Here is a 17,228-nt window from a genome sequence, read left to right as displayed (position 1 = left end):
TATGTTCCCCTCAGGTTCTGGTTTCTCCCCAGCATTACTTTGTCTGTTCTCCTTTTAATGATGCTACATTTATCTCTTGTGATCTATTCTCAAACTTTCGTCGGCTGCTGTTTTCCCAAGCGGTTTTAATCCCATCTAAATGGACTTCTTTCCCTTCTCTTCCAAAAGATAGGACTGCATACAGCCTGATAGCTTTGTTCTCATTTGAGAACATTTTGTACCTTAATACCAGCTGATGTCAGAGGCTTTCTGTAGACTCAGTACTGAATAAATAGCCTGGTTAATGCAGTTGGTGTAGATGCACTTGAGACATAAGATTTTAATTAGAAGAGAATGATAGGGCTCAGACATACCAGTGGGCACGCAGTGAATGTTTTCAGTTCTTGGAGTTTGATAATACCAGTATTTTATTTTATTCTTTCATAGCCTCTCTTGTGTTTTCAGAAGTGGTTTATTTAGCCCATCTTTCTCACATTCATAATCTCTGATAATGCATTTGCATTGCCTTTGTTATCCCTTCCTATCTTTCTGGGAATTTAGGGAGACATACATAGCAGGTCTCCTATTTCAGTCTTGTAACAGTGAGGTATAAAGGTGGGATAATCCAGTCATCTTCACAGTTGAGCATCATTTGCACTATTACTATGTCATATTGGTTCTCCTCAGTTACCAGTAGTTCATATTTTGTGAAACTATTGTTTATAGCCTCATTGGCATTTGACTGTTTAAATCTAGTCTTCCTAAATTTGAAATTATTGAGATTTTTCCTTGAAGCTTCTTGCCAAATGTGGACACTGTAAAGAGGGAGAGAGCTAGAGCAATTAACAATGATTTCTGGTCAGATTTATTTTTGTGACAATTTTAAACCATTCTCAAAACCTGACTTTTGGTGTCAGTTTGTCATTTAAAGAACAGTATAGTGCTCTGTGTGCTTCATAGTGTTATGCATTTTGTTCTACATTTTGGTACTTCCAAAACACAATAGCTGCTTGAGGAAAATGATTTGTTGATGTGGAAACATTGTTTTCATCTTATCTTCAGTCCTCCTCATGTATTAGTTTGTTGAAAACAACCTTTAGGAATATGCAAATTTGAAATTACTTTTCTTTTTAAATGATTTCTCTAGAATAGCTTGTATTTCCAAATGTTTGGGTCTTTATTAATCCTTCCTTTATTCTAAAGCTGCTGAATTTTAGGTCCCCTCTATTGAAAAAGTATTTTTCTAGCTATGGTTCCCTGAGGACTGTTTTTGTGACACCCAGAGCCTTGGAGGTCAAAAAATGAGATAGAAATTAGCTCCATATGCCATCAAGGGCTTATGGGGGGAGTATTTTCTCCCACCTTGATTACATTGCATTCAAGATCACTTCCTGTTGTTGAAAATGCCCTGTCTTGGCACAGGAAGATCTAAAAACATGGCGGGAAATGCCCTACACATCCTCTGAAGAAGTTTAATGACCAGTTTATTTTTTAGTAGGGCATGACAGAAGTGCAGCCTTCCAAGTACTCCAGAGGAAAGGGATTTTGCTTCCCTATTCTGCCCACCCTTGCTCTACCACCATTAGTTATGACAGTGATGATTTAAGATTTTTTAAAATTATTCCTGAATAGTAATAGTCCATTTTCTCCCCCTTGGATTTTCTTTCACAGGATGGCTTTCCTGATTTTCAGGATGCGGTCCAGAGTTTCTATCACCAGGATTCAGTCAAACTTCAGCAAGCATTGTCCAAAGGGAAGTGTGAAGACCTGACTGCACTTGCTTCACAGGTAAATGAACTTCATATCACAATACAAGACTTCTTTTTCCCTTTTGTGTTAGTTCCAAGACCACTAAATCTCTCTCTCCTTATGGTATATTCTGTCTTGATCCTGTAATCTGGCTGTGATAGTATTACTTTAAAGACAACTGACTTATGGCCTGGTTATTGTTATTTTAAAAATACAGCTTTCCTTTCATTCAGGGTAGGCAAAAGGGGGTTTTAACTATGGGAAATAGTGTCCAATATGACGCAAGGAAAATGTGTCAGTGCCAAGTGCCTCTTGTTGCACTACATTTGGTAGCGGTAAAAAAGGAAATAAAAATGTCTTTGGGGATGCACATTTTAATTTTTTTTTAAACCCAAATCAATGTGTCCTTTGAAAAACTGGTATTCCAATACAAACACCTTCTTGATATTGAGTAAATGATGCTAAAGTTTGAATATCATTTTCATTAAAATTAAAATAGAAGATAAATGATGTTGAAGTTTGAATATCATCTTCATTAAAATGGAAAGTGAAAAAACATTTGAAATGTGGGCTGATAGATTTCTTCTAAATGCACTACAGACAAGCCTTCAAGACCCACCAGACTGACCTCTTGCTCCACACTTATTCTGTCTTTTTTGGATATCACCAAATGAACAGCAGTTCAGAAATCCACTCACCATACTTACAATCAGCAAATATTCTGTTAATAAAAATGGCAAGATGAGCCAAATGATAGCAAACACCTATTCTGAGGCTGGGGTTGACTTTAGGTAAATCAGCAAATATCCTTTTACAGCTGGCTTTTTGTTGCTTATTCGTTCAGTCACTTCCGACTCTTCGTGACTTCATGGACCAACCCACACCAGAGCTCCCTGCAGGCCGTCACCACCCCCAGCTCCTTCAGAGTCAAGCCAGTCACTTCAAGGATACCATCCATCTATCTTGCCCTTGGTCGGCCCCTCTTCCTTTTTCCTTCCATTTTCCCCAGCATCATTGTCTTCTTTAAGCTTTCTTGTCTTCTCATGATGTGGCCAAAGTACTTTATCTTTACCTCTAATATCCTTCCATCCAATGAGCATTCGGGCTTTATTTCCTGAAGTATGGACTGGTTGGATCTTCTCACAGTCTACGGCATTCTCAGAATTTTCCTGGCAGTTATATGAAGATTTAGGATTTCTCAATATGTGCTGTATTGAGCAGCAGTTCACGTAGTTCAATATTGTCTGTTTGGACTGGCCACACATATTCTTAGTCTCAGGTAGAGATCTTGCTTAGACTTTCTGCGTCTGATTCTTTTTCAACCCAAAGGTGAGAAAAGTATGGCTTGTGTGTCACATAAATCCCCCAGTCAACTTTTGTGAACCCCCGGAAACTTCAGGTGTTGAAATTTCATGTCAAATCGCCATTTCAGATTTCAGCAATTACTAGAGGAAAATCCATTTAAAACGAATGCTTTATATCAGGAGTTCTCAATTTTATTCAGACATAGAGCCCTTTTTGAAGCAAAAGTTTTTGTGAAACCCCAATAAATATTTTTATTATATTATATTATATCATATTATATTGAATTCATAGAGAGACAGACAGGCAGATCAGGCATGGACAAACCTTTTGACACATTGTGTTTTTGATGCCAGTGGCAGATGGATTAAGAGTCTTGAAAAAACTTGAACAAATTCATATGCATAATGCACATATCTCATTTGTAGTGCAAAAAAAGTGGGGGGGGGGGGGGAGAAGGAGGGAAGGAGAGGGAAAGACACAATATTTAACATGAAGAACATTTTTAACCAAAATAAACTTCACAGTATTTCAATGGAAGACCTCAGGGGCCATCCAGTGCCATCCCTTCCACCATGCAGGAAAAGCACAATCAAAGCACTCCCAACAGATGGCCACCCTTGTCTTTGTAACAACAACAACAATAGCAGAAACCCCAGGGGCCATCCTGTTCAACTCCCCTCTACCATGCAGGAAAGGCACAACCAAGGCACCCCCTAAGCGGTGGGAGGGAAATAGGATTTTGAAAGCAAGAAAAGTGAGAGGAAAAGGATCTGGGCAGCAAGGAAGGTGAGGAAAAAAGGTTTTTGGGGTTGAGGGGGGAAGGGGGAGGAGCAGGAAAGAGGAAGAAAAGCTTGGAGGAGAAGGGGGGAGGAACTGTATTAAGGGGTCACGGCATTAGGAAGGTTGAGAACCTCTGGTGTATAGTTCCAAAGCTATCTGATCATTAGTACATTCAATAGCCAGTCAAGGAAAGGAACACACCATTCCCTAAATACCCTAGATCTCCTTCTCTGTTAACAAAAAGATGCACCTTGAGTCCTGGCTGGTCTGATCATCTTAGGATAAATCAGGGAAAGGGATTAGCGTCTCAGGAACTAGTGAGCTTCATCATCCTCAAAATACAAAACCAGCTCCCTCTGCCAGCTTGTATGTATATGCACTCATAGAGGGCTGTTTAAAAAAACATTTGAAAGGTTTGAGACTGAGCAGACTGCCCCTCACGACTTATGCATCCAAACCCCTCTGGTGACCCAGTACAATACTGCCCTCAAACTCTTTGCATTAACTTGCCACTCAGCCATTTCTCTTTTCTCAGAATTGCTGCACATCTTAGACAACAGCCTAAGGTTAAGGACAAAGGCAAGGGTGCCATTATCACAGAGTTGTACTTTGGATCTTGGTACATATGCCTAATTTTTGGGCTCACCCCAGGGTGTATGTGTGTGCCATTTATTGCAGTTCACAGCTAAATACATTTAGTTTCTTTGCTGCTCTGGGAGCCTTTTTAGTGTTAGCATGGAAGGAAAACACGAAATGAATAAAACTAAACTGCCTTCCCTAAAGTTGCAGTTGAAAGACATATTTTGCACATGCACAGCAATTCCCATGACAAGTGTTTCTTACTCCCTTCAGTAGGAGAGGTCGTGTTGACCTAATGTGGGTGTTCTCTCTCAGTCAATGTTGTTGCAGCTTTACCTTCATCTGCGTAGGCGAGTGAGGATTTTCATTTTGTGAGGAAGGGGGTGGGGTGGATATTCATCCAGTAGAACAAATAAGGTCTGTGGACGTTTTTCTTTCCAGCCTATGGGTACAGCTCCTCAGCTGGTGCCCTTTATTTGCCTCGTTTTCTACCCTTTGTCTCAATACTGTGTTAAGTAGAGACAAAATCTTAGAGGCATGAAAATGAATGCACAAGCTGGCATAGTAAGAGTTCTGTAATGTATTTGAGATGCTCAAACACTTCAGGCAACTAATGTTTGTCATAGATGTAATAATAGGTTCATTTTGCATAAGACAAAGATAAGTAGATCCATTGATTCTGGCTCCCTGCTAAGTATGTCTCAGTGATGTACAAATTTCCAAGAATGCCATTATCACATTCATGCTAAAAATGCCTTGGTACAGGTGCCATTTGAAGAAGTCCACATTCATTTTTGTACACAGGGTTGTGCAGCAAAAACAAACAATACACAAAACGGTGCTTGTTCACAGATATTGAAAATGAGATGTGTCCTTTTACTCCCCAGCAATATACAGCCAATCCTCAAGTTATGAACAAGATAAGTTGTGTAGGTTTGTCCTTAAATAGAATTTATTTGTAAGTCGGAACAGGTACATTTTAAAGTATAACTCCTGTAAAAATATATAAACATTAGCTTTGGATAGCACAGGGAAGGGTTATTGCCCCTGTGGTGCTTATTTTGCTATCTGTGCTCCTGTTCAAAAGATTGCACCTTACTTTCTGTCCCGGTGATAATTGGGTTTTGAAAAAAAAATGGCTTGTTGTGGAAACAAGGATTGGTGATAAAGCTTCAATTCGCTTCACTTCACTTTATTTCTTAATTAGTTGCTCTCCACCAAGGTGCTCCGAGCGACGATAATTGAGATAACTTTCCCCCATGATAACTCTTCCAAGAGGGAATTTTCCTCTTGAGGGATAGATTTCTCTCATTTCCTGTTGTCTCACCCCTGTTCTTAACTAAGTCAGATGTTTGTAACCCAGAGACTGCCTGTATTTGCTTTTTACGATATGCCTCATTTAAGGAAACAGAAAATGTGTCATTTTCACCCTTTTGCAAATGCTGATGTATTACAGGCACAAAAAATACCATATTTGGATTCTTTTGTTGATAATTTATTATGTCCTCTAGCAAGTTGCCATGCCTTTCTAATTATCTTTCTTTTGTAGTGTAGAAGCGTGGCTCTTTTTCTATACAAAATCTGTACACTGTTATTTTCTCCATGTATACTGTCATCCTACACGTTTTAGAATGGCAGATTGTTATGATTTTTTTAAAATGATGGATAGTACTTTTCCAAAAATAAAACTTGAGTGAAACCTTGTCATAATGTTTCTGTTGTTTCAAGGGAAAAGCAGATGTTCTTGTTGCTCTTGAAATATTTGTGTTGTATATACAAATATTTCAACAGGACCAAAAGAGTTTAGGGATTTAGAGGAGGAGGGTTTTTATGTGTGGCCTTGGAGTTTCAATTCCAATTAAGGAATGATTCCAGGTAGTGGCCAAAACCAAACAGGAAGCATTAATTACTCCTATGAGGACATTTTGTATGCTAATAGGCATGTAAAGCATGAACTACTTAGGACTAGGACTGCAAAGTGCATTTCCATTCAGGCATTTCCCTAATTATATAGGTGATAACTTTCCTTTTTGTTTAAGATAATTTCATACTCTGTGACCACTAGAAATAACTCATCGCTTGTGGGTTAATCTGGCCTGTGACCAGATTTCTCCGTCTGGTTACTTTAGGAAGGTCATTGATTGCAATGTGTCATAAACACTCTCTCCTTCTTTTGAAAAATACTTACTGTACTGCACGAAGATATGGTTTGCATTTTTTTAAATAACCTGTTTAGGATGATCTTCTTTAATTGGGTCGAGAATGTTTCATGTCACTTTAAGTAATATTTGATGATTGGTAAACTTGCACTGAAAATATCGTTTTGTAAGCCAGTGAAGTTTAACTCCCAGACTTTGAAAAGGTTGCTCTGTTTCTTCTCTCCCATTTTTGTGTGTGCTTTCCCCAACAACCATATGAGCTATCTGTGATTTCTCTTTGCAGCCTGATCTACTTGCTTCTCCATATTTCCTGTCCAGGCCCCTTTTTACCATGTAGAGTCTAATGCACCATACACACGTAGCTTGTTACCTTTCTAACAAATGGATGTTTGGGACAGGTGGTAGAAGCCAAATTGGCAATATCTTCCAAGTGACAACAGTCCTCTCTTTTGCCTTGGCAGCTCTCACACTGATGAAGGGCCCTGGCCTCCCCCTTGAGGACTGATAATTCAAAGTGGTCTTGCCCTGTTCGCTAAAAAAACTATCTCCATTTATGTTAATGCCAAACTAAGAGCCAAGAAGAAATATATGTTTTTAACTACAGACTCAATATAGTACATTATTGTGTTTTGGAAAACAATTCCTGTGTCACAGTTGCTAATCCTTGATAGGTGCATACAGAGGTGAAATGGAGCAGGTGTGTCATTTTTTGGTTAAAGAGTGAGTGTTGCCCCCCACCATTATCTTCACTTCTACAGTGATATATGTAGCATATATTGTGAATTAAAATCTGACCTCTTCCTGTTTGCTGCTCCCACCCATCTGTTTGATGAAAGCTGTCCAGATTGCTGTTGTTTTCTTTAGATCCCTAGCATGTTAATCTCTTGGTTTAGGTTAGATGTATCATTTGTTTGTTTATTTTCTGATAATCCATGAATTGAGATAGAGAGAGAGAGAGAGAGATAAATATATATTAATGCTTATTGACTGTAGCAAGTAAAAAAAATCTTCAACTGTGATAAGTATATATCTCATTGCCTTACATCAATCCTTTCCCCCATCTCAATCTAGATAGATTCAATATTCCCTCTCTAGACATTTCAGTACTAAACAGAATTTGCTCCCATTCTTCCTCTGTTTCAAATAACAAGAACATAAGAACTGTTTCAATGTGGAAGGAGTGATCACTTTGTAAGTGACACAAAGGCTGACCAGTCAGTGCTGTAAATATATGTGCTCTTTAAAAAGTAGAAAGGTAGTCTCATAACTGACAGAAAAATCACTGGCTAACATTGTGAGGTTGTCATTCCTGCCCAAACCCAATTATTTCTTTCTGAACCTAGTTTGAACAAAGCAACAATACAGTACAACCCCATAACTACATGAGATACATTCCAGAACTTCATGTGCATGCATAGAACCACTGATAAAAGCCTGTTCTATTGAACTAAAGACTTCTGGTAGAAATATATCAAAGAGCTGCAATAGAGGACCTAGAAAGTGCATTGAGAGGACACCTGTGTAAGCATTGCTACATCCTCCAGCATCATGGTGTCAACTTCCAGCAGAAGCGTGCCATACTATCACATGGATGGCCTAGAAAGTGCCCAGAGAGGACATATTTTGTCATTCGTTGATAAATAATATCTAGAGTACAGGGGATATTACTAAACCTGTTCTTAGAGGGTCTCAGCCAAAGTTGTGCATGTCTATATATAACCTTTGTTCATCTGGTCTGAGACAAAATAGTACAAGATGGCAGTGTTTCAGCTTCGTATTTAGAATTATAATCCCAGCTTTTTGTCTCCTGTATTATTTTTTGAGAGGAAGTGACCACACCTGCATATTGTGTTCACATAGTGGTGTTTACCAAATTCTCATGCAGATGTGTATTACACATATTTGTTAAGAGAAACAGAGGTTGTCCATACTAGATTATTCTGATTCTGATTCCTCCCTGCTTTTGGAGAATCCCAGTATAGTTGTGAGTCTTCCCCTTCAGTGAGTTGTCCCAGGTTGCAATGTGACTGGCAGGGGAACCGACTTTTCTGTGGTCTTAGTATTTAGAGCAGGCATGGGCAAACTTTGGTCCTGCAGGTGTTTTGGACTTCAACTCCTACAATTCCTAACAGTCTGTCAGCTGTTAGGAATTGTAGGAGTTGAAGTCCAAAACACCTGCAGGACCAAAGTTTGCCCATGCCTGATTTAGAGCCTCTGGTTGAGGCAGAATAGCTGCACTTAGCAGTAATTATAACTGTGTCACATTCTTAATTTCAGCCTGAGAAGATGATGGCCAAACAGATGGAGTTCCTTTGTACCCAAGCTGGCTTGGAGAGGCGGCTTTCCACAGGTCTTTACAGGCAAAACTCAGAGGAACACAGTCCCAATGGCTTGGCTTTGGATCACGCGGACGGGCAAGGTGCAGTAGTTCCCATTTATGATGCTGATCCAGTAGTGCTGCTTGCTAAATCATAACAAAGCCTGAAATTTGCTGTGGGAAAATGAGAGTCTCATTGGGGAGAAATAAGAGATGGCTGGCCGGTGTTCAAACCATGTAGTTTTTCTGTGATAAGGAACGGGTTCACTAAAACCTGTGCTGTGATCTGCTTTGAAATATAACTTAGTGCTGTGGTAAATTTTATCATCTGTCATTTTTGCCACTTTGAAGGGGAGTGTGTGCATGCTCCCACATTCCCATGTGATTTTCGTATTTTACTAGTATTTTACCAGGCATTTGGGTCCAGTGGCCTGGGATTAATGATGCCATGTTAGTGGGATACCTCATGCATCTCAGGAATGTGAGAGCATAGAAAGAGGAGAGGTGGCTCAAGTACCTTTTAAGATGTTGTTTGAACTGGAGAGCATATTGTTGTGTGTGTGTGAGAGAGGGGGGGATAAATAATATTGTGTTTTCATATGACCGCAGGTGGTAGTGCTGAATTAATAGAATATCTGTGCTAATTTCTTTTAGGTGAAAGGCCTTTGAATCTCCGTATGTCAGGTCTACCAAATAGACATCTGCCACACATTTCATTAGATGGAGAGCCTCACGTAGTGAAGCCTCTTTGCAGTGAGTTGAGTCGACTGTATGCCAGTGGTGAGGCAAAGTCGCAATCATCGGGTAAGGATTTCTTTCTTTCTTCATATACTGTGTTTCAGTTCTAAGGTGCACTTTATTTTCATATAAACATCTTTAAAAATGGGATGCATCTTTTTTCTGTTGGTGGTAATGAAATGAGTGTGTGTCTTGCAATTGATGGCATCTTAGAATAGATGAAATACGGTAGTAAACATGAACTGGCTCAAGGAACTGGGAGAAACCTCTAAGTGGAGACCTTGTGCTAGTTAGTGTCAAAGAGGATGGAAAAGGAAATCTCTTCTTACCATCATGTGTGGTGTTTCTGCACTTAATGAAATTTCAGACTTGCTTCATATATTAATTAGAAGTTTAATTTGTACACACTGAAATCACTTCAGCATGATCAGATCCCATGTCACAACAGAAATATATGCAGGCACCAATCAGATAAGGCAACTGGATGGTGAGACTGGTCCTACATTGGTATCAGTGGCCTGAATCCTAGTCTCTAGTCAAAGGGGGAGGCAATATATATAGATAAATCCATTTGACTCAGTGGGTCTCCTGTGACACTTTGCAGGGAGACTGCAGGTTAAATCTGACAAGATTTATCTCTCATGGTTTTCCAACCAGAATGCTTGTTGGGATTGAACACCACTGATAGTTCTAGTATAACCAATAAGGATGCATCCCCTCATCCATTTCCTTTTCCTATCATCATCTACTAAGGTGACCCAAACTGTCTCTATTATAACTTTCCCAAGCTTTGAGAAGTATCCATATCCTTTAGTCTGTTAAAGTGTGACTCTGATTACAGAGAAACATTTCCGTTTCTTTTGTCTAAGTGCGTGATCAAGTCAAGGCATATATTTTATTGGTATTTAGTCAAACATGTGTCTTGAGTGCCTGAAAAGTTGCTCAAAACCCCATATCTTATTAAGTGGTTTTTTTTTTCAGTCGCTCAATACAGGCAGTCCCTAAATTATGAACAAGATAGGTTCTGTAGGTGTGTTCTTAAGTTGATTCTTTATGTAAGTCGGAACAGGTACAATTTTGAAATATACCTCTACCAAAAAAAGCTTTGGATAGCACAGGGAAGGGTTAACACCCCTGTTGTGTTAGTTTTGCTGTCTGTCTGTTTTGCCTCACTTTCTGTCCCAGTGATAATTGGATTTGAAAATTTGGTTTGTTGTGGACACAAGGATTGGTGCTCAAGCTTCAGTTGAGACACCTTTTCCCCATGAAAACTCTTTCAGGAGCGAATTTCTCTGCCTAGAGAAATAACTTCCTGTTGTTTCACTCCCATTCTAACTAGCAGTTGTATGTAAATCAGGTGCTTGTAACTTGGGGACTGCCTATATGTGTTTTTTAATGTATGCATGCATATGCAGGTGGATTCTTATACGTGCCCAGAACTATTATTATTTAAAATCAAGCCTACATCCACTGAACATAAGGGTAGGCAACAGCATGGGGGCCAATGGCCAATTCCACCCCAGCCCAGACCTTACTGTAGACTGCATACACACGAACATACAACATACCTCACTTTTCTTTACAGAGCTTCTCAAAATAGCAACAGCAAATGAAGGTGTGTCTCTGCTACCATTTTTAGAGGGACTGCAGAGAAAAAATGAGCTATTTCCTCTGAAACTCATCACGAAAAAAACTGCAGAAAGTACATGTGCCTGATGCCATTTAAAAGTGACTGTAGAAAAAATTGATGTATTTGGGGGCTGTCCGGGGGTTGTGGAGTAGGGTGGGGGTACTTTGCACTTTTTCATGCATTGGGGTGATTTTTGGACACTAAATGTCCCAAACTCATTCTAGTTTTTTTAAGGGAACCAAAAATGGATTGGGGAATGAAACTATTAAGATTAGTTTCAATTTGGTTCAGTACATTTATTAAAAAAATAATTCTTGTTTTTGCTGTTGTTGCAGAAGGCCTGGGTATCATGAAAGATTTTCCACATTCAGCTTTCAGCAACCTCGAAAGAAAGGTCATAAAGACAGAGCCAGAAGATCCAAGATAGCCATGTGTTTTTTTAAAAAATTATTTCAGCTACAAACAAGAAACAAAACTAGCCTTAATAACCGGTGTTGCCTCATAAGTGATTTCATAGCCAAAGCCTAAGAACTGGGACAGTCATATTGAGGAACTGACATAAAAAAAGAAAACCCAACCTCTTGGACATTGAAACTGTGGTGCAAAGTGGGTACAAACTCTATGAAGAAAGTGGCTTCATAATATGAGAAAGGTTCACAAACTAATATTGTGAGCCCTTGTTATTTAAGAATGTATTGTGTATTTGTATAACTTAAAAGTAAAAAACCTAGGTGTTAGAATGTGTAATAAGTCCAGTAGATGTGGCTGCCATTATTTTTACTTGAAATTTTAATGTCTACTTTAAATGTAGATACGGTAGATATGTGTGTGGGTTTGGGTTTTTTAAACCCTTTGTGTGGGGCAGGGGGGTGGGCAGAATGTGGGAATGGGAGGAAGAAGCCTGGTATAACATTACTTTAACAACGGTTTTGCAATGTTTCTTTTTATAAAAAGCAGAAAATAAGCAATTCCATAAATGTTATAGTGATATAGCATTTAAAAGAGCTGACTGTATTATAACAGGCATTTTAGTGCTTCTTGATGTTGAGTCAGTCTCAGAGACTTCATGAACATTCATTTGCAATGTATTTATTTACACTGTATTTTTGTCCACTGTTTAAAGACTTGAGGGGGGAAGAAAAAGAAACACATGATTGGTTCATACTCTGTGCTCTGCTCCCATCGTAAAGGATTTCTGATTGATGTTTCCAGAGAAACTGCCAAAATGTTGGCAAAGTTTTTGGAAAGTTGCTTAATTTTTTTTTGTTCAGTTGGAAGGCTTCAGATAACAGAAGAGGTGGAAAAGCAATGCAAGAAACGTAGACACTCTGAAATAACCAGCGAATTCATATTTAAAAAAGGAATGGGGGATGAATATTCTACTGGTACATGAGTAGGTAAACAGCTGCTTTAGCAGCCTGCTGGACTATTTGTAAACCATACGCTGCCTATACTGTGGACTGATAACGTTTCCTTTGATCCAGTGTACCCACGTCTTATTCTGTGGAGGATATCTTTTGTGTGGGTGGTTTGTTTCTCAAAAGTGCCACACTTTGCCTATAATGTAATGCTTGACTTATAAGAGTCATCTTGGTTATTCACCTCTGGGGTATTTTGGTGTTGTGTCCGTTGTGCATAATACCATTGTGATATGTCACCTTAAGTAGCAGCTCTTTCTCCTCAGCATTACTTAAGATTGTGTGGCAGTTAATCAGGGTTTCAGCACCTTAGTCCAATCTCCAGATGTGTTGAGCTACAATTGCCATTATTTCAACTTGGGGGGTGATAGGAGCTTCAATGCAATTCAGTGGGGGGTGCCAAACTGTGGAGAGTTGTTGAGTTTATAAAAATGCCGAATTTATTCAGGAGCAGTGTTTTTTTAAGCTACTCAATGAGGTGGAACATCAATTTTTCCCCAATGTGCAACTGACCAGTACAATTTTGTGGCATGTTTTTTTATTGTATTCATGTAGTTTCCTGGAACCATAGTCAGTGGTTCATTGGCTGCCACTGGTCTACAGATGGCTACTTTAAGCCTTAGAGTCCTTCCAGAGAGGAGCAAATGGGTAATGAAACGGCTACCAAATCTTACTGGCCTCCTGCTATGTCAGACATGGGCCAACTTGGGCCCTCCAGGTATTTTGGACTTTAACTCCCAAAATTCCTAACAGGAATTGTGGGAGTTGAAGTCCAAAATATCTGGAGGGCCCAAGTTTGTCCATGCCTGTGCTATTTGGTCCTGCTCTTCACATCTGTAGATGTGAGCTGTGTGTGAATCATTTTGCACCCCTGAAACTGTCCAGGTAATGTGTGATGCCATGTAGATACATGAGTCGTGGTTCACTATAATATGTATTACTGTATTACTTGATTTATGGAGTCGGACTGACTACTAGAATCACCAGTGCACACATTTTTAAAATCATGAAAGGAAAAACATTTTCTGTGTTAAAGAAAGTTTAACTGAGTTGCGGTCAAATGTGTTCAAATGATTTCTGCAACTCAGTGGATCGGAAGAAGAAGAAAAAACATTCAATTTAAAGTGGCTCATTTTACTGTTTTGTGACCTTGCAGCCCAAGTGTGTGTGTCCTTGTTCCCAAAGGTTACAAGTAGTACTGCCTCAAATCTGAGGAGTTTCACATGACAAGACAGCCATTACAGGCAAAGAAAGCACACGTTGTTATCCGTAATACAGAACATCTTGGTCTAATAAAGTCCACTGTAACGTAGTGTACATTTAAATCAGTAGTACAGATTTATTTTTAATATTTTCACTTCTATATGACCTGACTCAGCTGTGTTGTAAGTAGGTTTTCAAAGTGTTGTTTATTTGTTTTAACAGTCCAGCAGACCATTTCAGGGCCAATAAATAGGCTTTTTGTTTTATTCTTAATTTTTTAAAAACATTTGCAGGATGTCTTACATGATTTTTTAATTTTTATCAAAGTAAGCTGAAGTAGCTAAAAATACTCTAAGTCTTTTCTAATAAACTTTCCTTTGGTCCCTTCTGTATTGTCCTTATATCCCAGGATTTGATCCCAAATTATCTGGCAGTGGGGACTTATATAATCCAGTTCAAAGCAGATAACCTGAGATCAGATCCTGAGATACAAGATGAGTGTAGAAGGGGACTTTACAAGATGTACCTTATTGTTGACAGAACAGCTAGCACAAACATGCAAACGGCTGTTAAAGAAGTGTCCTTCGCCCAAGTAGGTCACTTCAGAAAACACAGTGAAAACACATTTGAAATTCCTCTTCCTTCAGTTTTCCTCAGGAACAGGTTACTTCCAGTCTTGTAACGTAGACTTATCTCCGGTTTATTTATCTTCACCAATACAGGGAGAGTTTGATGTGGAGTTATCTATGTAACCCTCACTGCCCTTCTGCGGAGAGCAGTTGTGTTGTGTTGAGTGACATCACACAGTTGAATAGACTCCAAAAGCCATGGCTTTTCAAATCCACAAATCCTGCTTACCTTTCAGTCTTAAAAGATAGGCTTCTTTTTAATGCTAATCATTGAAATGTTATATTACAGCACTGTGCTGAAAATTCATTCCATGTTTTTTACCATTGTTTTTGATGGGGAGAATTTTCTTCGGGGGGGGGGGGAGTGCAGAAGAAAGGGAAAAGAAATCTCATTTGGAGAAATTCTCATGGGTAGCCTTCAGGATATCACACCTGGGAAGGAGGGGCAAGAACGTTTGTGAATGTCCTATTTTTTATTGTACTGTCATCTCTCTGGCAGCATCCCACAGTTCAGGCCCAGGGGAAGATCTCATCCTTCAGAAAGTCCCGTGGGCAGCCAGGGAAACGGCCGAGTGCTAAAGAAACATGCCAGAGAAAGAAAAGCACACAGGGCACCACCATTAACCACACCATAGAAATAGACAAGCACTGTACAGGATTCTTGCTGCCATATATATAGGGCAGAGATGGACAACTGTGCAGAGGCCATGGACGATGGTTTTCTCCCCAGAACCATCCCTGCAGGCCACAACCCCCATGCCAAAGGGCTTCAGTTTATTTTCTTGATACTTCCTGTCACTGTTTTGGAAAAGACTACAATAAAATCAGATATTTGGATGGGGTCCTTTTAAGCATTTGTGGATGTTTACAGCTCTGTAGTGCGGGCTTGAGGTGAAAATTGCACTTAAAAAATCAGAGTAGAGGGGGTTGTGGAGATTGGTTGATGTCTTCAGGAACGACATGTGGCTTGCAGGCAGAACTTTGGCCATACCTGATTGAAGGACTCTCATCTCCATCATCCCCATGAATCTCTAGAGCAATACTATGTGTGGGGCAGTATGAAGGGTACAAAGTAGTAGCAGCACCCTGGGAAAACGCTTTGCAAAAAAGAAAAGGGAGACTGCTATAGCTGCTGCTAATAGTGAATGTCACCTATGAGGCCTTGTTGGAGAATTTCTATTCTTTCACCCGTCTGCTCCACAGAAATTAGTGAAACAATCTTCGCCCCTTCAACCCAATTATCTTCCCACAAAGAGAGTGATTGTTTATGCACAGCTGTGTTGTCAATAAAACAAAATGTCTGGTCAATGGCCTTTTCTTTTCTGGAGGAGGTGGTAATCATCAGGCTAAATGTTAGCTGCAACAGGGTTATTTTGACCAAAGTGTGAGCCTCGTCTGTCTCTGTCCGTATTTGTATTCTTGTCCGTCTGCATTTGTGTGCCTTGATGTTACAAAATAAAAGTCATCTTTGGCAAAGATTTTTCCCCACCATGCTTTCTTTTAAAGTAAATAAAAAAACAAGAGAAGCCCATCTCGTCATAGAAACAGCCAGATTTGTTTAATCTAATACCATTTTGGGGGAGACTGCTCAATTCTGTGACTTTTAAGATTGCTAAGAATGACACATTTGGCAGTCATGGGTTCACATGTCAGCTTTGGCATGTCTCTCAGTATTACCTGCTGTTTTAGACACACTGAACTACTACCACAAAGGCAGGAACATATCCTTTTTACTTAGTCTCTGCATTGAGTCTGAAGATTGTAAAAGTAAAGTCTTCTATAATTTTTGTTTGAATGTGTGTCCATCAGGAATTTGAGCATCCTTTATCCAGAATTCCAAAATATTCCAAAACCCAAGATTGTCCACATGGCTGTCTGAGAGAGTTGCTACTATGAGACTACTGTCCACTAATCTTTTGCGGGCAGATTTTTAATTTATGAATATACCAATTTGAGGAATAATAGGGTGTAGTATTTGTAACCTACGGATGTGAGAGCTGGACCTTAGGGAAGGCTGAGCGAAGGAAGATATATGCTTTTGAACTGTGGTGTTGGAGGAAAGTTTTGAGAGTGCCTTGGACTGCAAGAAGATCCAACCAGTCCATCCTCCAGGAAATAAAGCCCGACTGCTCATTGGAGGAAGGATACTAGAGACAAAGTTGAAGTACTTTGGCCACATCATGAGACAGCAAAGCCTAGAGAAGACAATTATGCTGGGGAAAGTGGAAGGCAAAAGGAAGAAGGGCCGACCAAGGGCAAGATGGATGGATGGCATCCTTGAAGTGACTGGACTGACCTTGAAGGAGCTGGGGGTGGTGACGGCCGACAGGGAGCTCTGGCATGGGCTGGTCCATGAGGTCACGAAGAGTCGGAGACGACTGAACGAATCAACAACAACAAGGGTGTAGTATGTGACTGCCTTCACTCTGAAGGAGCTGGGGGTGGTGATGGTTGACGAGCTCTGGCAAGGGCTGGTCCATGAGGTCACAAAGAGTCGGAAGCAACTGAACAAATAAACAACAACATTGTGTTTGTGATGGGAGCCTCTTTCCCAAATAGTATTCTGCATAATCAGCATAGTCCCAGTAAAATGAATTTTAAATCCAAGAAAACAATACATCCCAGCGCACAGCGGAAACTTCTTATTCATTCCTCTTCAGTGAATACATATTGCACTGCTGTAAATTACCATTCAGTTTTATTTACATCCAACAGTGATTCCCTTAAATCAGATTCATAGGA

The 17,228-nt window shown here is 39.7% G+C and overlaps 1 protein-coding gene across 2 annotated transcripts in view; it reads left to right on the top strand.

Moving 5' to 3' along the window:
• The window catches only part of NAB1 (NGFI-A binding protein 1), a 50,756-nt gene extending 34,792 nt beyond the window's left edge, over window positions 1-15,964 (top strand). The window contains exons 5-8 of one of the 2 annotated variants that reach the window (XM_060780598.2): window positions 1,651-1,767; window positions 8,829-8,970; window positions 9,523-9,672; window positions 11,575-15,964. In XM_060780598.2, coding sequence (XP_060636581.2) covers window positions 1,651-1,767; window positions 8,829-8,970; window positions 9,523-9,672; window positions 11,575-11,663 — 498 coding nt within the window. In that variant the 3' untranslated portion in view covers window positions 11,664-15,964. Of the gene's footprint in view, window positions 1-1,650; window positions 1,768-8,828; window positions 8,971-9,522; window positions 9,673-11,571 lie in introns of both variants that reach the window. The other variant, XM_060780590.2, reaches the window with a different exon arrangement.
• Window positions 15,965-17,228: the final 1,264 nt, after the last annotated feature.

Source organism: Anolis sagrei, chromosome 1, assembly GCF_037176765.1.
Source record: "Anolis sagrei isolate rAnoSag1 chromosome 1, rAnoSag1.mat, whole genome shotgun sequence".
NCBI lineage: Eukaryota > Metazoa > Chordata > Lepidosauria > Squamata > Dactyloidae > Anolis > Anolis sagrei.
Note: the sequence above shows the minus strand (reverse complement) of the source record. Positions and strands in the feature narration are given on the sequence as shown.